Source organism: Nothoprocta perdicaria, unplaced genomic scaffold (assembly GCF_003342845.1).
Source record: "Nothoprocta perdicaria isolate Ctin4 unplaced genomic scaffold, notPer1 scaffold_145, whole genome shotgun sequence".
Classification (NCBI taxonomy): domain Eukaryota; kingdom Metazoa; phylum Chordata; class Aves; order Tinamiformes; family Tinamidae; genus Nothoprocta; species Nothoprocta perdicaria.
Genome location: NW_020454594.1, coordinates 727572 through 749132, shown reverse-complemented (window position 1 = coordinate 749132; position 21561 = coordinate 727572). Strand labels below are relative to the sequence as shown.

Here is a 21561-nt window from a genome sequence, read left to right as displayed (position 1 = left end):
AAAAAAGGAAAAAAATTGCAGGGCATTTGCCTTGGATTCTGGTTTTCTGCCGTATTTTATTTATATAGTTCTGCCACTGCACTGCTGAAGCGAAGCAATGCCTTAAGTTTCCACGTGAGTTAAAGAACACATATGAACCAACTGCATTCTTCCACTTAGCATTAAATTTATGGGAGCCGCTGGCAGTATGAGAAGCCTCTCTCCTCCACCCCTCTTGATGTTAATGGTTTCCTTCTGCGCTCGTTGACGGCTGCATATTCTGCCTGCGCTCAGGAATAGATTTTTGTGTCACTTGCCAGCACATCCAAAAGCAGCTTTGGCGACGCTTCAAGTGGGCTGGGAAGGGAGGCGGGTGTGCAGCTCYGCTCTGCCTGCTCTCCACTGGGAGAACAGCAACCTTTGGGCGACCTGCTGACCCCCGAGTCTGGAATTCCAAACTTGGGACAGATGCAACAGCCAATCTCCACAAGCRGCGGGCCTTTATTTTTAGTCGCGGCAAAGTTTCCCTTTCCTCGCTGCTGTTTTTATTTTAGCAAGTATTTCCCTCTCAGAAGTCCTTAAACCAAACAGGGCTGTGATTTCACTTTGCTGGAACGGGAAGCTGTTCTTCGTGCTTTTGTAGAAAGAGCGCTGGGGCAAGGACTGAATTTCAGTTTCAGAGGAAGAGAATATAACGCATCCAGTTTAACCCTCTTGTATTCTATATATTTGTGTATTCATAACTGCTTATACTCACCGTTTCATCTTCTGAACTTGATGTCCATGTCCCAAGCAAACACAAACTTATCTTCACATCAGCTTTAGCTGATGCTAATTTTCAGCATGACACCTCTGTGCAACGTGTGCTCTCTGTGCCTCCTGTCCTCCTAGCACCTTTTCTATTAGTGCTACCCAGGGACCTGCACCCATGGGTGCCATGCATGTAATACTGACACTGTGATACTAGTATAAATATGAATATGTTGTTCATCTGGTTAAAGCAGAAGAAGTCTGGGCCATGATTTATGGTTTTAGGCTCTACTGTAATGCCTTCACAGATGTGGAAATGTATGTAGGTAGATTACTGACATTTTAATTACTGTGAGCACTACTAACTATTTAACTAATGTGAGCACTAACACAATTAATGTGAGCCCTTCAGACTACCTGGCAGACTTGATTGTACTGGAGATTTCAGGAAACTAAGGAAAAGCAAAAAGAAATATGAGCTTTGTGTTTACAGAGAGGAAAGGCTTCACCTTATGTAAGATCCCCAAAAGATGAGGCCATAATAATGTCAAACTGTTTTCAGGAAAACATCCTTCTCCTGAAAGTATATATTAGAATGCAGTGGAGACTGGAGGGAAACTGAAGCACTTCTCTTTCTCCCCACACCATTTCCTGACAGCAAAAGATAAAAGTGGAGTTAAAGGATGCTGGCAGGACACAGCCCGGACATGGCTTTACACTGCAAATTCCATCTTACAAATAAATGACTTAAGAGTTAGGAAGTATCTCTCCCAAGTCCATCACTGCAGCGTGATAGAAAAGGCAGAGCAAAAATAGGCTGTGCTCACTGTRAAACTCAATACATACTGTTCACGAGAATTGCCTTCTCCTTCCAAGAAGCTGTAAAGGTGGCTTAAAAGCAGATAAAACTCTGATTTATACAATGAAGTTAAATCCTCAATAGATTTGTTTTAGTAAAATTTTATTTAGAAGGACAGGAAGGAATTGTGGTCTCTCAATTGATTTCACTGGGAGGCTCTACTGAATCCAGATGGATGTCATCTTAGAAGTAACAAAGCACAGGTACTTGTTTGAAGAGCTACAGTTTCATCATCTCATCCTTCCAAATATGACTATCATCATACCTATAAAATTGTTCTTCTTTATAACTTTTTAGTAACATTTATCTCAAAAAAACCTTATTAAAACAAAAAAGGAAAAATAAAAAAGGAAAAATCCTGAGCCTTTCATAGTGCCTAATCAGTGCACTACGTTTTTAACGAAATAAATGTCTAGTGGGCAGCTTTCTTAAAAAATAAAGGCACTTTCTGATTTCAAATATTAGTAATACTTCTTGACATTTTGCAAATACTTATAGCCAAATCACCAAAGCAGAAGCTATAGCATTTACATTGTACTTGGCTATGAAAGCCTCTTTGACACATCCTTCAGCACGGGTAGCTAATCCTTAGCAGCCTTGCCTAGTGATAAAATATACCACTGATCTATCTGTATTAATATGTGAATGATGCAGATATTGAGCTTAAGGCTGGCGATCATCTTACCTAAGTTAGCAATACCAGAAGGCAGGTGTCTGGACTATAGTAGTCAACGAGGCTCCTTTGGCAGTCATGGAAAGAGAGGCATTTCCTAAATAAATAAATCTTCCTAAAGATTTCTTAGCTTTTCTACCCCCACTGGGCTGAACTGCTCTCTCAGATCACCTTTCTCCTCTCAATGRACACATAAGATGATTAACTTAGATCATACACCTACCTGCTAATGTCATAGGTAACAACTGATTTAACTTCATGAGCAGCATAAGCACCTCATTTCATAGGCGCACAAAGGGAAAATCAAGCCTTTTCCATGGCTCCATAGCAGGAAAAGTTGGGAAGCCCACTGTGAGAATATTAAACTCCTCTAGAATCTCTCCTTTGACTCGGTAGGAATTGCAAACGCAGAGATCCCAACACATCAACATAGCACAAGGCAGGACGGCAGTGGCCATGAACACAACTGACCTGTACTTTGATCCCTCAGTTAAAAATCAGCACCAAATAAATTACTCATGTACTGCATGCACATGAATATGCAATACATAGGAGAACCATAGTTTATCATTTTTTTTCTGTGCAATCTGCTTACTTAGGTTATACAAAAAGTCTAAAATTACTTTTGAGCGGTGTCCTAAGTATATACTAACTTTTTACAAACAAGTTGGCATTGTAATAAAATGTATTTTCATACTTGATGAATAGGATCAATCTTAATATTAACGTTGCATAAGCCTTAATATAAAGCATTCCGAAATATTATAATGACTATGCTGTCTTCCAGAAGTGTAAAGACATATATTCAAACTCAAATTCAGAGAATTTGCTCTATTGCCCTTAGCTTAGCTTTGAAAGTTGCAGAAGACTGAAGGAAAGACTGAAGTTGACAGTATTTAAACTTCAAGTCAGAGAAAAAAAGGGTAATTGCAGCTGAACTGATGTAGCCTGGAGAGGAGCCCTGAAATACCATGTTCTTTCTGCAGAACAACCTTTGTTTCTGATTTTAATTCATGCTTTCACTGAAAATCACATTCCATGAGGACAGGCAAACCCAGCCACTGAGTTAACTACTTACAGCTTCACACACTGAAACKGAGACTGAATGCAACTATGACTTGATTAAGAATAAAACTATCAGGAAAATTATTTTCATGGTAGCAATTTTAAAAGCTTGGAAAGCAAAGAAGATTGCTGGGCTTTATATTAAAAAGTGTACAACATCCCAAATGTTCTTAGACAGAAGATAGACTGCCATCTGTTCTGCAATTTCCTGCATTGGCTTTGCTAGAAAAAGGCCAAGGATTGTTTCGAATTGAACAAATTTGTTATGTTCACGTCAAAATAGGTCAAACAGCATTTCTGTAAGTGTTCAAGACAACTATTTTGACATTAAAGAGTGTCCAAGGCAAAACTAAGTAGGCGTACAAAATCCTACCAAAGGCAGAATGATGATATATCTTATAAGCTATTAGCTGTAGTCTTAAGACCAGAAGGTTGTGTCAACACACGGCAAACATTCCYGGAGCAAAAGTATAGCAGAGACACTCATTATGGAATGACTGTAAACTGGAATCACKTCTTCAACCCCAGCTCTGGGTAGGAAATGTTCTTCTGAATTGGTATCTCTTTCTCTTCTACAGAAGAAAGGCGAAAGGAATTCAGAACAATGAAAGAAAAAGGAAGAATGGCAACCAAAAATAATGACCAGATAAAATGCTCACATCAAACTCTCATGACTCATAGGCAAATTAATAAGCTAATAACAATAACAATAATAATAATAACAAAGGCAACTTAATAATAACAATGTCATCGGCACTTTATCAACTGATCGCTCTTTCTACTCCTGGGCAAAGAGGATTTATATGGAAAACRTTCCAATTTGTCATTACTAGTAATTCCACGCGGAAAGTATTCATTGCTTCACTCTGAGAAAGAAGTTTCCAGTCAAACCAACACTGAAGAAGTCAGTGATTCTAAATCTGCATTGCTGATGCACTAAATGTCAAGGCTTACACAGCCTTCTTCCTAGGCTTGATACTTGAGATGCAACAGAATGGGAAATATCATGATTTGCAAAACAAACCAAAAATAGTGACATGATACAAATACAAGCAGCATTTCACTTTGTGACTCAGAAAACATGTCTCTTTCATATACCCCTCAAAAAGAAAAAGAGACAAAAGGTTCACAGCACAAAACAGCTTGCTTTGTAATTTCAAACATTCGTTGCTTGTTTGAGACTCCTGAACTGCAACCATCATTTCTCTCATAAAGGTCTATCTACTTTTATCACCAAGAGGAATCATAAACAGGCAGAACTCAGCTTCAGTAACGCATAAATATATAAAGAGATGTTGTAAATTGGCTAAGAAGTGAAAAAGGTCCATATGAAAAAATAGAGCTGAAGCAACTCTGATGGATCAAGACACCATGAGAAGGAGCACATTCAGTAAAGGGCAGACTTATCCAAGCAATTTCAACCTACGGAGGCTAAAGCATCTCAACTATCAACTATCCTACTTTATGTAACTGCTTTCCTCATCACTAAACATATCACTGAACTTCTGAACTTTTTTTTTTCTTTTTACCTGCTCTTCATGTAGAATCACTTGACCTTTGAGTGGATTTCCCAGGGGTGCCACAGTCACAAAAGGCTGCCAGAAATTTCCAACTGTTCYGGGGAAGAGGTCATAAAAATCCACAAAGTATCCACTCTTACTAGAAACATTCATAAAGTACAAGGAAATGGGATTGCATGTAGCCACGTAAAGAACATTCTCAGCTTCATCTTCTGAAATAAGAAAATAAGATAAAAACAATGAAAAGTTACCGACATTATGAAAGAATATATAATAATAAACTGGGCAGATATATGGTTTCAGATGATATAGAAGAGTTTACAGCAAAATAGTCACTGTTGAAACAAGAACATAGAGAGAAAATGCCTCTTGGCTAACGAATTTGTTAGCAGGCAGACTCTTGTCATAAAGCTATTAACTCTTCAAACAACTAGTACAAGACACATCTATTCAGACTTCTTGTTCTGTTTATAATCTGGGTATTCCCTCCTTTCTGACCTACGAAAAGCCCTCTGCTCCCAATTACTATACTTAGTAATGATACATGGGATGAATAGAAACTTTGTATGAAAATCTACACATGTAGCAGTTTTATACTCACTTCAGAAAATTCTCAAAATTAAATCAAAGCTATGTAAGTACTGTTTCATTCTCAGAAAAGCTGGTGAACGCACTTGGAGTTAAGGTCACAAGGAGACAAAGGATATTCTAGTATTAATCATTAGCAGTTTGTTTACACTACACAATACATTTTAAGCATGTTTAATTTTGAGCCATAAAAATAGGTCACGAATAATCCTAATGTTGCAATTCTCTTTGGGACATACACAATATAGATAGTTAAGTCAAGCTTGATCCAATCAGAAAGAATTTTAATCAGTATAAACTCTGATTTGGTTTCAGAATGATACATATCTTTAGGAAGACCATAATGCCTCAATGAAATTAGGCTCCCATTTCAACGTCTGATTATTTTTGTATTTCATCTACTGTTTTAAAAAAGGAAAGAGGAAAAGGTGAAGCAACACTGTTTCTCCTATACTTTACTGCAAATATTTCCAGGAATACTCACTGTTGTAAATATACTGAAGTGTTTTTATYGCACTCATATTACCCTGGTATATTCAAAAAAAAAAAAAAATGGCTATTAGCAAGCAAGTTTAGAATCAATAGCCATCAAGAAATGGCTCTTGGCAAGCACCTTTAGAATCAACAGGTCACCTCTTCCTTATTCCACGATATTTCTTATATTATAAAATTGGAGATCATTACCAAAGTTAATAGCTTTTCTTACTGCACCTTTTGTTACAGCAACATCACAAACTAAGTTAACTTCRTTCAAAGGCAGTGTCCAAAAGGCGAGCTCTTCTGTGAAGCTGAGGGCCCGGGCTTCGTGTCGTTCAATGGGAAATCCTTGAATATTTAAATGAACAGGTCCCTAAAACAAATGACAACAATGAGGGCTTGCTAAAAGATTTCATTCACCATTTCGTGTGAAAATCCGAAAGGCTTTTTTTTTTCAAGACTGTGAATACTATTAACAATAGGAACAGACCAAACTTTAAATAATTGAAAGGGAAAAGGAAATGCTTTTCTGTAAGCATCTGCATGTCCATACTGTCATTTTCTTTACAGTATGCAAACCATGTCTTTCCTCCTTAGTGTTTTCTTGGATTGAAACCATCATTCCTCAGTGACATGGTTGTATCAAACAGTGATATTTGATATCAMACACAGTCCATACAAAGAAATACCRGAACATTTTTTTTCTCATACAGAAGCTCAATGACAATTTCTTGCTATATAAAGCTTAAATTTCAATTCCATGTCACATTTGCAGTTGATTTTTTCTTATTTACTGAATAAATAATTACTAAAATTAACCCAAGAACTCGACGAKGAAAAGGACTAAAAAGCTTTGGCTGAAGGTCAGATCAGACTAAAGGTTCAGATTTGTTCAAAAGTTCACCTGGCAGGGCCTAAAGCTCATAAGAACTCAGCTGCATGTGAAATGAGAAGAAAAAACAGTTTTCATTCCARTTTCCAACCTTATCCAAAAATTTGGCGAGATTCTGAGAAATCTGAGACATTCTGAGATATTTTGAGAGATTTGAGGGTTGAAACTAGCCACTTCTAAGCATGCAAAACAGCTTCAGAGTTCCTTCAAAAATGGCACTATCACAATCCTCATAAAAAGCCCATGAACTTTTGACCACATTTACCGATTCAAAATGTGAATCCCATTTTTCAAAATGTGAGGCATGTTTCAAAATGTGAGAGGCTAAGTAAGATAAAAATGTTTTCTTTCTCACTAGTCAGTACAGAAAACCAAAAACAATTAACAAAGCTTTGTATATCCTTTTCTTTTTATTCTGAGGAAAGGAATCACATTTTAGGTTTTTCAGATCCCTAYATCTGAACTCTTATAAATTAAAAAATAAAGAACACAAACCTTTACATCTATTCTTTGAGTTTCTGTTGGACACAGCAACTTCTGTTGTGTACTTCCCATGTCCTCAATTTTCCAGTAGCCCATAAATTTATGTTCTGGCAACGGCAGTCTGCCAAAGAGCATATAAATAAATGAATTTTCATATTCATTAACCAGTAGTTAATATGGAATAAATCATTTAAGCAATATTTCTCTAACAAACCACTTCTGCATATTCTCTTACAGAAAGTGCTTTCTCAATGTTTTACCATTTCAATTCTTTTACATTTTGCATCACAAAAATTTTAGTCTTCTGGAATACCAATATGWCCACAACCTAAACAGCATTAAAAAAAGGAGTCTGTCACAGAATAGGCTGAATTATTAGAGGTACCTAATAAAATATATCCAAATCATATCAAAATATGTCTCTCAGTTTGCTTTATTCAGTTGAGGCAGGATGTGACAGCAATTAAAGTGGCACATTGCCCCAAGAAAACAGCAAAATGAGCACAGCAAAGAGTGGCAAATTCACCATGCAATTAAAGGAAATCCTTCCCTACATCTGGCAATTGCTCACATGAACGAAGGCTATCGTACACAGATGTGAGTGTATGTCTATGTCATTGCCTTCTGCCATCTTGGCCTATAAAAGGGGCAGCGACATCTCCAAAAGCCTCTATCAACTTTCTTGATGCAATTTCTTCATTTCTGTGCCTTTTATTTAGGGAAGAAACATCCAAGCCATGGGAAAATTTGGTTATAAAGCAAGAGAAAAYGGCGGAATATGACAAAGTAGCTTGAAAGCAGAAGCAATTTGCAACAAATAAAATAAATGTGACATTTCTAACTGGTATAAATACATTCAAGTTAATGAACTCACACCTTTTGGTTTCTTTATTTGGGATCAGTYGCTGCTAAACAGGTCTATGAAAACTGCATTTTGTTTTACAAGCTGTTGCGTGTTATTGTACGGCTAAAGAACTTGGCACAAGAACTGAAGATCCTCCCTCTCCCAGTTCCTATCAATATTTCCAAAGTCTCTTTTAAGGAAGCTCTCCTAGAATGTTTTACAGAAGTCTCTGCTTCATCTCTTCTGTCCTGTTTGACAACGCTTTTTCCTACTGTTACAATTATTTACCCCTCCTCATCAATCAATCTCTAGATACAAGAGGTTGGTTTCCTCTCTTCTTGATCCACTGGATCCAGAAAGGATCCAAAATCAAAATCTCAGGTGAAATGCACATGAATTTGAGGGATTTTCACTCTGTTCTATTAAGAGCTTAAAGCAAAAGGCAAGGAAGAAACACTATTATCCTCCAATCTTTTCAACCCATGCAAGGACACACATTACATATTATTGAAACCATACCTCAACCAACCTCGAGATGCCAGCACTCATGGGGCGATAGTCACTCAGTTCCCATCCCCATTCTGCATTTGGACCATCTGCCAAGGCAGTCAGATAGCCAAAGACAGGTTTTGTTATTTTGGAATAGAAAACAGACCATATGCTATAGGTCAGTGAAGCTCACAGGTGAACATCCAGCTGTCAGCAACCAGAACATGCAGGTATGAAATGAGGTATGAAATCATTTTTTAACTCTCTTTCAGTCAAAAGCACCAGCAGAGTCTTCACTGCCTGTTTGTGGCTTATTTCAGAGCATCAGTGGATAACAGTGTTTGGAGAATGATTTATTTTGCATTCTTTCTCAGTTTGGTTTGCATTTTTCCACTCTTTACAACTAGCTAGTCTAGCCAGATTCATCCCAAATTAAGAACAGAAATTAAGCCAAAGTCAAAAGAAATTCAAGTACAACATCGTTTAGGTTACAACATTGGAAGATCATTAGGAAAAAAAATGTTCAGGATGTTCTATTTTAATACACGCACAATTCTGTGATTCATGAAGACGGATTCACACTCTGGCACTCATGCAGGCAGAACTAAGGCAAATAGTCAGATCATTAGATATGTCAAATTACCCACGAATGTGATTTTCACATTAAGCTTCCTTTTGGGTTTCACATTCATTTGTTGGCTAAACTTTGGTTATTTCTTGAGCTGAAACAATTTTGTGTTCAAAAAGAAAGAGAAGATTTTTTTGTTGTTTTTGTTGTTGTGATTGCTAGGAATAGTCYAAGCTCTGATATGTCTATAATCAGTGATAATTGTTTCCTGCTAGCTCAATGGAACATCATCTTCCACAAGGATTTGGACTTAGTTTGTAATTCCTTAAACATTACTCTCATGGGCAGCATCCTAGAAATCAATGGGCTTAGTAATAATCAGAATGGATACTTACTAAATTTTAAAATAAAACATATGTTAATAACCAGTTTTAACCAAATATCCTGCTTTATAGAGCAACAGAATTACAGCCTGCATTCCCAAAGAAAGAAAACATTTCAACTCCTTTTCAKCTTCCTGGAGATTTGCTTTGCTGAAAGTTACTCTCTTCCCTTAGGAAAAGTAATTTCTCCTTTCTCCCAGATTCTTGAGGTTTTATTCACTACCATGTTTCTGAATGATTTATTTTCTCCAGAGCAGCAGATTAAGGAATCATAAGCAACAAAGAGAGGGGAAAGGAAGACCAGAATTCAGGGGAAAAAAAAAAAGGAATTCAGAAAACCAAGTTGCTTTGTCAAGAGTAATAGGGATCTTAATGTTTCAGGTTTCTTTTAACTCTGTTTCACTGCTTTCCTGGTGTTTTCTCATAAAGACCTTGCCTAGGGAAAACTAAGAGTATTGAAGAAGCAGGTCTTACAATCACTCTGCCTCTTGAATGATTATCAGGAGTGAGCGAAGGTGAAGAGAGACAGGAACAACATGACCACACTAAAGACATYCATATTTCTCAATGTTTCTCCTCTYGTGAATATGTATTATGTGCAGCAGAGTAGGGAGAAAATTTTCTTTCCCCAGGACTTACAGGTAACAAGCAAGTTTTGCAAATAACTTGAAGTGACAGCATTAGCAAAAAGCTTGACAAGCTATTCTGCCACAGTGCAGTATTTCAAACCAACTGAATAAACCAAATAAACACATTTCCCATAATAAAAAGACAGAATGCTACAGAGATGCCACAACTGGCAGAAATCTGAAAAGCAGAGATGGATGTATAAAAGTACATGGGTAGGGGAGGAATTCTGCTGAAATCCCATCACCACCTCCAACTGCAATGTACAGGATGAACTTTGATTTCTGCTTTCCTCAAAAGCTGGAAAAGGTTTGCAACAGAAAATCTAAACGCCAGCCTGCAGTAAGATTTTTTAAAAAGGCAAGACTTCAAAGGAAGTTCTAATGAATTATTCCTAGTCAGTTCATTCATTACAGATCTGTCAAAGCCTGCAGGGTAAGAAAAATTAAAAAATATTTTTATGCAAGTTTTTGCTAGTTTTAATTTTACATTCTTTTTTCATAATAATATGCTCTTGTCCATAAAATGACTATATAAGTGGGATTTTGTTCAGAAAAGTTGCATGTGCACAAGAGCTGCACTTGACACAGCAATTCTACATAAAAACATTATTTGGAATTTCTTCAGAGGCTGCAGTCTAAGGGGGGATAATCTGTCAAAAGGCAATTCTCTAGAGGTTTCTGCTGCTGGAAAACTTTTCAATTTGACATCTACAGTACTCAATTTCTTTTGACTTGTACCCTTCCGATATAAAAATAAAGTCATTTGAGGCTACTTTTTAAAAAGTCAATAAAACTTGATTTACAAGTTCATTCATTTACACTTTTGAGGAAGTTATTGGGAAAAGGCTAAGAATCTTGTAAAACTAAAGGTTCTGAGAATAAAAATATCTCAATCTGGCTATTAAAGCCAGTATAGCTTCAGACATGAATTATGTCAAGTAACAACCATTTAATATATAATCTCATAAACCAACTCCACATCAGAATTGAATGTATTATTCACGGGCTTAAGTAACAGTCTGTGTTCTATTTAGCCCATCTAATTTTTCAACTTGAATAAAATACAGTCTGAGATGAAGAACCCTCTTTGCCAACCAATCTCTGTATTTTATGCAAAAATCTTTTCCTCAAAGCATAAACAGGAGACAGAAAAGACTTTTTTAAGACCACTAGTTCCTTGACAAGCAAATGCAGAAACCCTTCTCCCCCACCCCAGTACATAGGACAGAGAAGAGAGATCCATGACATAAGCCAGGTCCAACGTTTGACTACAAAGAACTTGAAAGAGCATTTCTTAAGAGAAGAGCAAACTCATTAAATTTACCTAAGATTATATTCAGTATATAAAATAAACATTCAGGCTGGAGCAAGTACTTGGAAATACATAGTAACAGCAGGAAAAAAAATGGTGTGGTAATGTTTCAGCAGAGACTTAAATAATTCTCATTTCTACAGATTCTTTGATTGTGACAGGCWGAAAGGCTTATGTRAAATTTTTAAAAATAAAATAAAGATTCACAAATTGAACCCCTGCCARAGAGTACCTGTGTCATGAATTCAATATGTCAGTATATAARGATTTTCATGCCTTTGAGTCTCCTGGAAATGTGCTAATTTGAAGATTTCCATTCTTATGAACAGAAATGTTTTTGATGCAGATATGGATTTAAATCCTTCAGCTGAGTAGTTCAGAGTTTYGTCCTAATTTTTGTTTTATTCAGTTATTGTGCCAGCCGGTAAGTCTGTCAAGTCTTGCAAATCAAGGCCAGGTTATACAAATAAAGCTCTGTGGAGTACTTTGTTATCAGCAGGATGCTGTAGAAAGTGTTCACAGTAAGTCTACAGATCACCAACTTGTAAGATACTGCAAACTGACAGGAAGATAGGCTCAAGACTGGAAGTGATCTTGACAAGTTAGAGAAATATTCCGAAAAAAATACACTGAAAAAAAATAGATTACAGTAAGGGAAGTGCAAGGCAGTACATCTAGGAAGAAGACTGACTGCAGAAACTGCAGAAAGGGAATTAGTGCTATTCAGTGGTTCTGCTGAAAGGGATATGGAGGCTAGTGTTCAGAAAACACAGAAAACACAGAAAACAGATGTTACATGTTGCAAGAAAGGTATGAATATTGGGATTTGTAAAAGAGATTGCTGCATGAAATATGTCTGCTACTCAGTTCTGTCAGGAACATTCCACCCAATTTTAGGYACAAAGTTTGAAGACATCGATCGTGTGGAAAGAGGGGGGAAATGACAGAAAATAGAGGRGGAAAATAGCATATGTAGTTTAGAAATGACTAAGGGCAAGGATATTTAAGAATAAGACTGTCCTGATCAGGGAGATTACCTCCATCACTGACCTTTTTCAAACTTGGATCAAGACAAACATCAGGTAAGAAGGGATTAGATATAACACAGTTTTGTTTGTTTTTTAATTCTGAAGGAAATGGGACGAACTAGAAAAACACCATTATTTTACTCCTGAATTCCTTCATAGAGAAGATCTGTATTCCTGCTCTTGTCAAATCTGCTGYGGTTTGCAAGGCCCGGAGAGCTGTGGCCAGGAGCACAGCTATCGTGGCAAGGAACAGGGGGTTATCTGAAAACCTGACGTTTCCAGGTCACATATGAAAGCTGTGGGAGGTTAATGCAAGTGAGATAATGAGACCACAGCCAGGTGGGCAGCCCAGTCCCATCCCAGTAAGTTACTCTTAGTGACTTGCTTGTGAACTTAGGTTGTGTTCCTCCTCTTTGCTTTCAGTGTAGAGTGTGACTGTCAGCCAAACAAAGTTTTTGCTGAGCATCTTTCAGGGTCTTCTTCTAGGACAGGTAAAACCTGTCCTAAAAAAAAAAAAAAAAAGGAATCCAAAAGGATTATTGATCATTCCTGACTCAAAATGATCAGCTCTTTAATCCTTTTTCTCTTCTCTCTTCCAGACTTGTACAGCCCTCGGTTCCAGTCCTTCCTCCTATGTTTCCTAAGTCTCTGACATTCATGTTAATAAGAAGCCCTCTCCAGTTCACCCACATACACCCACATCTAATACTTCTGAAAGTGTGTATATATATATAAAATGAAAGTTTCTTAAAAACAACCAATAGTTTTTCTCTGCAATAGAATTTTCCAAGCGACTTCTGGCAAAGAAATTATGGCAAGAATTCCAAGCGTGCATTGTCAATTTGATATGTACTGTAGTTGATCCAAGATGAGTTCCCAAAGTCTGTAATGCTTCRGTCATCAGAATGAAAAGGTTCACCACAGCCATCAGACTGACACTCTTATTTTAATAGGTATATAGAGGACGATAGGCATGATAACAGTGGTGCTTCAACACGAGAAACCTACACACTTGACACCTATCACATCAAGACATCATGTCACAGGAATCCGTCTCTCTGGAGCAAATATCCTCAGTATCCTCAGTAGTATATCCTAAAGAAAACTGAAGTTTCCATAAATTCCTTCCTGTCCTTAAGAATGCCTTCTTCATTAAAGGGAAATATTTGTTTCTCCATATGAGAGTTCAAGGCACAGTAAGATTTCTAACTGCTTTTCAATATCATTTACTTAACCCTTTTCTCTGTGATGTGTACAAGAATGAATTACATGTTTTCATTTTRCATTTTAGTTTATTCGAAGAATTTTTTTTCATTCCAAACCCTAAAAAGTATAGTGTAATGTGTTAACTACCAAAATAATTAAATTATACCAATATGCAGACATACAAAAATGGTTCTTAGAGCTTAAATGCTTAAGTATGTTGTTACGGTCTATAGAAGCATTTTTGTAGAGTCTTTGTGAGTATTAAAGACAAAATCCCAGTCCCACTGAAGAGAGCTTATTTCTTTTGGTACTGCTGTAGGTGGCAAATAACACGGCAGAAATGTGTTGCAATTCAATTAAAAAAACACAGGAGAAGAAACAAGTATTTCCCTTTATTTATATGTATCTGTTTACCATACAAACTATCAATATGTACATGCACATCAAAGATTAATATTAGTAATAATCAAATACTCTGTCATATAATACTTTATACTGCTATAATTTGTAGCAAGCAAATTTTAAGCAAAAGGAGAAGTGGCTTCAAGTATTCCAAATTGATTTTTAAATCAGTTAGCAGCAYGATAATAGACTATGAAAACAGTGATCACGAGAGACCTGTCTTCTTAACATATATATCTTATGTTACTCTTACTCCTTGGCCAGCTGTACATTCGTTGGTTTTGCTCCAATGGGTATCCCATGTTTGTGCAAAGTGCTGATTAAAATTTCACGCATTTCTTTGTTGTAGGAGTCAAAGTCAAACACGTTTCGAACGACATTTGCCAATCCTTCCGTTGGAAATTTCTACAAAGAAAAAAGGCCCCCACATTCTTTTATTGAATATCTCTATTAAGTTATGGCACAGTATAAAGCATTTTTCATGTGAAGAGTTTTAGCAGTAACTTTGCTCAGCTTATACAGATGCACAAGTTTAAAATTTCCTAAAAAAGGAAGGAAAGCTGACTGAAGTAAGGAACAAGATGCCGACACTAAATCTGAATTAAACAAATAGAAAAAAAAATTAAATAATGTTTTTTAGTCTTCTCTTCAATAGGGATTTTAATTACAAACCTTTAAAAGGATGTGCTAACAACTGAAATATAATTAAATATAGCCTRCATTTTAAATTTAGAACTGCTTTCTGCTAACCAGGGAAATATGACACAAAAATATGTATTCATGCACTCAAATGAATAATTCATTTAAAAATTTTCACTGTTGAATACAGAAAAGTAGAAGATACATTGCTATTTTACAAAAAAAAATGACTTTCAGCCATGGACACTATGATGCATTTTAATAGAAATGAAAATTAAAGATGTACATTTTTTTAAAATTAGTGACAAATACTACCTGAAATGTGCTGACATAAGGAAAAAGGGTTTTCAAACTTTCTTTATTATTTCTTCCAACACAGAAAGTGCTAACTTTGGTTAGTGAACTGGGCTGATGATTTATGGCCAGCCATGCAATTCCAGATTTCAGAAATAGCCTACTTCATCTTTCTACACCTATTAATTTTTGCTGTGCTGCAAGAAGAAAACAAATTTTCCTGCCTTTTTATTTCCCAGGAGACTTAAATGCCTTGACAGAGCAATCATTGAACTGACGTAGTAGAATAAACTGAAGTATTTCGCATTTTTGTCGGTGTTGTGTTTTGTTTTGGGTTTTTTTTGGAAATTTGTTCTATAGCTGGTAACATTCTGCTTAAAATGACTACTCCTTACTGAATGAAACAGGTTCCTTCCAACAGATGCTTCAACTAAAGCCAGTATAAACATTTCAGCATGGCTCTCTATTTCTATAAAGTGCAGCCAATAAACTGGCACCAACCTATCTCATTCACACAGCACATGTTGTTTTACCTGCCCTACACTAAAGCCTGAAGAAACCTTGCTGAAATGACTCAAATATTACCTTTTCAGTAATAGTTTCTAAGTATTTCTATTTTTTCTGAATCCTTCTGACATCAACATCCATCTCCTCAATGAACGCTACTGATAGTTCTGTGCCTGCTGTACCAGTAGGAGGTTTTATRAAATTTATTTCCTCAGGTTTTGACCACTGTCAAAAAACTTTCTGAACACAAGTACTTGCCAAAAGGCCCTTCCTTTCACTTACCAAAAAAATTTCTGTTTTAATCAGTACAAATGTAACTAATTTTTAATAACTGCCTGGATAGCTGCCTATTGAAGAAAAGCAACGACAGTTCTCTTGCAGGAAAAAAAAAAACACCTTTGAACATTTGAGTTAAATTTTTTTAAAAAAGTCGTTTGCTTTCTATTGATTTTTAAAACCCRATTACTGGACAAAATATTGATCTCTCATCAGTCTGTCTGGTTCTCATCCATTGATTCATTCCGCATACAAGCAATATCTCTGTGWGCACCTTTGAGTACTTTCATATTTTAGATTCTTGGCTATTTCTTAAAATACTCAGTAACATGTTTTTTGCTTGCAATAATTCTATATTATGTATATTTTATGTGTTATTGGATGCAAAATTATTACAGAATTTGTCTTGGTAAAAAGAACTCTGCTTGTTAGAGATTTTAGTTTCCAAGAGAAYATGTATTGCTATAGTCTACTTCAAACGTATCAGCAGAAAAGACTTTTCAAGCACATATAAGGAACCTTAAATTATTTTATATACACTGATGCAYGCCTACCAGCACTCCTGAAAACAAAGTGACTATTTATTCATTTATTTATAGCCTRTGTTCTCACCATCACTCACCCTTCTATGTATTTTTGTGACTTCAGATCTCTGTGCATTTCCCGTGTTGCTAGCACTGCAATAACCACTGCTAGGCCTAATCCTGCTGCCACGATAGCCACAGATCTCTCCCSACCTGCTAGTTCCTCCCTGCCCTCATCTTCCTCTGCCGTCTTGGAGGCCTCTCCACATCCTATGGCTCAACCTGAGCTACCTGCGTGTTTATTGATTAGCCAGTACTTTGTGTTTGACCACAGAATCACAGAAGGGTTGGCGTTGGAAGAGACCTCTAGAGATCATCCAATCCAGCTCCCTGCTCCAGCAGGGACACCCAGAGCACGGGGCACAGGGCGGCATCCAGGCAGGTTTGGGAGATCTCCAGAGAAGGAGACTCCACAGCCTCCCTGCGCAGCCTGTGCCAGGGCTCTGSCACCCTCACAGGAAAGAAGCTCCTCCTCACCTGGAGATGGAGCTTCCTGTGTTGCAGCTTATGCCCATTTCCCCTTGTCCTGTCACTGKCCACCMATGAAAACAGTTCAGCCCCMTCCTTCCTACATTCTCCCTTCATGAACTTATAYGTGTTAATCAGGTCCCCTCTCAGYCTTCTCTTCTGCAAGCTGAACAGGCCCAACTCACTCAGTCTCTCCTCATATGAGAGATGTTCCAGTAACTTAATCATCTTTGTCACTCTGATGGGCAAACAGGCTCCTGGTGTGGATGGAGCAGCAAGGAGAGGGATACAGACAGCAGCGGGATAAGCCTGCTTTCCTTCTGAGATTTGGCCAAACAGAAAAGCAAAATATTAATCACCTCTTAGCACAATGGTGCAAGACCCAGACGATCAGCAGATTCTAGGGCCAGAAGGTACCTTTGAAATTTACTGTTTGAAAAAATAATCTCAGACAAACAAGACGGGAATATATATCAGAAAAATCTTCTTCCCTAAGCTCAACTGTGTCAGAAGAAAAGCTATTTCAGTTTAATTTGCAGTTATGTGGCTTGTCTGATTAACATCTGTCAGGGATACTGAGAGAATGTGGACTTTGCAAAATGACACAGAAAAGGTTTAGTGAAAAAACAGTTTGCACAGAAACCATGGGAGAAACGCAACGGAGGAAGAGCAGAGGTGCCTTCTTACCCCAAAAGCCACTATCAGCATCAATACCTCTAATACTTGACACAATCTGACAATTAATGAAACCTTTTTCCCTAAGAAAAGCCCAGCACAGAATGCAGAACCTAAAGTACAGCTACAGCCTAGGTGCTAATCTAATCACGATGCCAAAATGCCCTTATGGCCTTTTTTATGACACAACTCTATATGTTGAAGACTGTGATTAATCAGAGTGCTGAGGCTGGCACAGTTCAATTACCTGTTGATGTCACAGAATATTCTCTAAATATTCTCAGAATATTTAGAATATTCTCTAAACTGACTAGCCCCAGTGCTCAGATGTGCTTTCAGATAACCAGAAGTAGCTGCAATTATTTCTTCCAAATTTCCAATCCTTGTTTTTTTTTTTTTGAATGAAAAAAAAATAATGTGAAAGAAATCAAAACAATAGTACAAAGAAAGTGGGGCTGTGGAGCTGCTGTAAAGCAAACTGTTTAACAATGTGACTAACTTCCCTCCTTCCTTCCTAAGAACCAGCAACTTCATTGACTCATTTCCCTCCTTCCTTTTTCTTCCCTACCTCAAGACTTAAAAGCTTCTTCCTTTAGCATAACCATTATGTTTATATTCACTGTTTACTTTTGGCTACTCCTGGCTTTTTTTATTATCCAGAATGAAAAGCAAGCTCCCGTAAACAAAAGGCTGAAGCCTTTCAAAGACACAGGGATCTTGCAGACAAACGTTAGAGAAGAGATCAAAGATGCATGTTGGAGATACCCATGGCTATTTACACTTGACTTTGAAAGAGGTGACCAAAGAAAAAATCCTCCCTGATAGCTTCCAGTGACCACATTAATCTGCTTAAGTAAAGAAGGCAGAAGCAGAGGAAAGAAATAGAGGCACCGCAGCTGGATGTGATTTGGAGATGGAAGATGAATGAAGGAAGATAGGAAGAACCAAAGACAGGAAAGGGWTTGCTTACCAAAAACCCTTAAACATCAGCTTTTCAGCAGTACAGTAATTATTCTTCAATTTATGTTTTTTTCCACTTTCATTTCAGAGGCATGTCGAAATACATCAGCTATATTATCAACACGGTATGTGTTCCTATCAGTATGGTAACACCTATCAGTTGGTACTGCATYCTAAAAAAGTGTTTCACTTACATGTTTATTTGGATACATTCCCCAGCCTTTATGTCAGAATTCTGGGTTTAAAGCTTTTGTTCATACGTTCTTCTATACTTCTGCTATAGTAGCAACACCTCATCTCACTGTGTTATAAGACCTCCCAATACGCTACGGACTACAGATTACCAAAATCTCCTCCACAAAAGCTGAGACAAATTGAAAAATTTAAGAAATAATTCCAAGCTGCAGGATCTCAGCGTATGTCTATATGGGTGAAAATGAACATACACACAAATTCTAACAATCATGCAGCCATATTATATTATGCATTGTTCAACACAGAAAAATAGGTCACAAAAAAAGAGAAATTATATTCTAATTGGAATTACATTAATATTTCCACTAAGCTTTTTAAATCTAAGATTCAATAACCCAAGAAACACACCATAAAATCATAAATTATCTCCTTTATGATTATAAACAGAAGAAAATATTTTAAAGAGAGTACAGCTATTTTATATTCAAACAAAATGGAAACAAAGATGCTTCAATTTATAAAGATATAAGTCAGAATCTACTGCTATTTTAAAAATGTCTTTACTAAATGAGAATTCAGGATTTCACACTTAACATGTGTGTAGGAAGCAGTCATGGTGCCTGAATACCTGTTGGCTAAGTCACTAGCCAAGTAAAATTTTCCTCARCAAAAATCAACCCTTGGTGTACTACTGTTATGTGGCAGAGTATTCCCAGTGAGATGTTTAAAAGCAGAAATGTCATAGCTGCATAAGCTGAACAGTCACACTCTTCTTAAAGTACTGTATACCGAACAGGGAATTTTATAATGCAGACTCATTTAATAATGCTATCTCTTTATCTTATGTTAAMGCACAAAACCAGAATCTTATAGCACAAACCCAGAATCAAGTATTTTGTGTATCTTTAAATAAAAATGCACAAGAAATAACTACTTTTCTGCATCTGATGATCTATACTCTAAAAGTATCTAAACTTCTGAATGAGTTTGTTCTTTCAAAATACAAAAATCTGTCATAGAAAATTTCTCATTGCTGTATAATATTTTAAGGTTATAGAAAAGACACGCTATTATTGTTCATGCATTTTTGTTTCATTTTTTACAGAACCTGAATTTGATGTACAGTACCTGTAAATGCTTTACAATATTCACGACTTCTCTAGTTGAATAGGGATAGGCAATAATTCCTTGATCAGCCAAACTCCTGAGTTCTCCAAAAGCAGCTACCAATTTTTGAAGAACTGGCTCTGGAACATCAGGTCCATATTGCCTAAGCATAGCCAATTCTGACTGTGGTTTGGGATTATCAACAGCATGACAACTAAAAATGTCCCCTAAAAGAAAAAAAAAACATAAAGTTAAGCAATTTATAAAGAGATTACAAATTTATAAAGAGATAGCATAACAACAGCATAACAACATTCTTAAATTTCTTACAGCAGTCTAAATAGAAAAGTGATTGGTCAAGAGGATGCTGATCATCTATTTGTTGAAAAAAAACCCAAACTAACCAACAGAGAAACCTGCCACTTGGTAAAATGCAGAGGATTAAGTTGTTACGAAAAAATGTACAGGATCCAAGAAAACAGAGGTCTCTTCCACCCTTCTCATGAAGGGTGATCGCAAGAGATAAATTTCTCTCTCTCTCTCTCTCTCTCTCTCTCTCTCTCTCTCTCTCTCTCTCTCTCTTTCTCTCTTACTTCATTTGATTTGTGTTTCTTCTTGAAATTGAGAGAAAGAAAGAAAGAGAGAAAGAAAGAAAGAGAGAAAGAAAGAAAGAAAACGTTTTAAAGAAAAAAAGTTTTAAAGAAAAAATAAGAAATGTTGTGTGGGACCAATCTGTGAAAACTGTCAAAATACCAACAGATACAGGAAAATACTAATACTCAGGAATGCCCTACAGCAAATCCTGTGAGGTCTGGAGGACCTCTAGGTTTCTCATTTCTTTCTGTATACCTTGCAGTGTGGTAGGAAATTTGTCAAGCTAATATTTACATACATTTGCATTATAACTGCCTCACTCATAAATTCTGTAGGACTGAATTTATTCGCAAAGAATATTTAAGAATATTTATTAAATAATATTTAATTTAAATATTTAAAGAATATTTAAAACAGAAGCATGACTGGATGCTTCTGAAAAGGAATACAGTTAGAATCAGATAGAGTCTGAAAAATACAATCAATAGGAAGACCTGTTGATCTCAACAAGATCAACTCAACCTTTGTCATGTGGGGCAAATACAACAGTACTGGGATAATCAGTTTTCTTCACAGTGTCTGTATGAGAGGGAAATTAAGTCATGAAAAAGAAATAGGCTTTAATAAAAACATCTTGGTGCAACACAGCTGAGTGAAATTCAATGCCAGTGGGTCTGAGAGATTGTATGCCCATCCACTGCAAACTATATCTGAAAAACACAAAGCTGTTTTGCAATACTAGCTGGGTTTGCTCCTAGTTCTATGATGTACACTATTTTATGCTTTTCAAGAATAAGCATAACAGTCAAAGTATCAATGAGCACACATAGGTAGCTAAGCTAGAGTAGATAACATAGTCACTGGAGACCGGAGAGCTGTTCAGCTGGTATTCCAGGTGTGATACTGCCCGAATTGAGCTACAGGTAGACATAGACTAGTTTTTGCCCGACGATGGAGGTCTGTAGAATCTTCTTGTTGCTCTATAGGATTTTTTGGAACTAACAAGAACTGTGGAAAAGAAATGACTGTTAACAGGAAGAGTTTTGATGAGATATTTGGAGATAGTTATATGAAACYGGGCTGACTTCAATATCTTGTCAGATATACGCATTTTG

The 21561-nt window shown here is 36.7% G+C and overlaps 1 protein-coding gene across 1 annotated transcript in view; it reads right to left on the bottom strand.

Annotated features, from left to right (window-relative positions):
* Positions 1–13930: 13930 nt before the first annotated feature.
* Positions 13931–21561, bottom strand: part of VWA8 (von Willebrand factor A domain containing 8) — a 92074-nt gene continuing 84443 nt past the window's right edge. Inside the window, exons 24-25 of the mRNA XM_026034488.1 lie at positions 19874–20079; positions 13931–14552 (exon numbers count right to left, since the gene is read on the bottom strand). Of these exons, the coding sequence (XP_025890273.1) occupies positions 14397–14552; positions 19874–20079 (362 nt within the window). The 3' untranslated portion in view covers positions 13931–14396. The remainder of the gene's footprint in view (positions 14553–19873; positions 20080–21561) is intronic.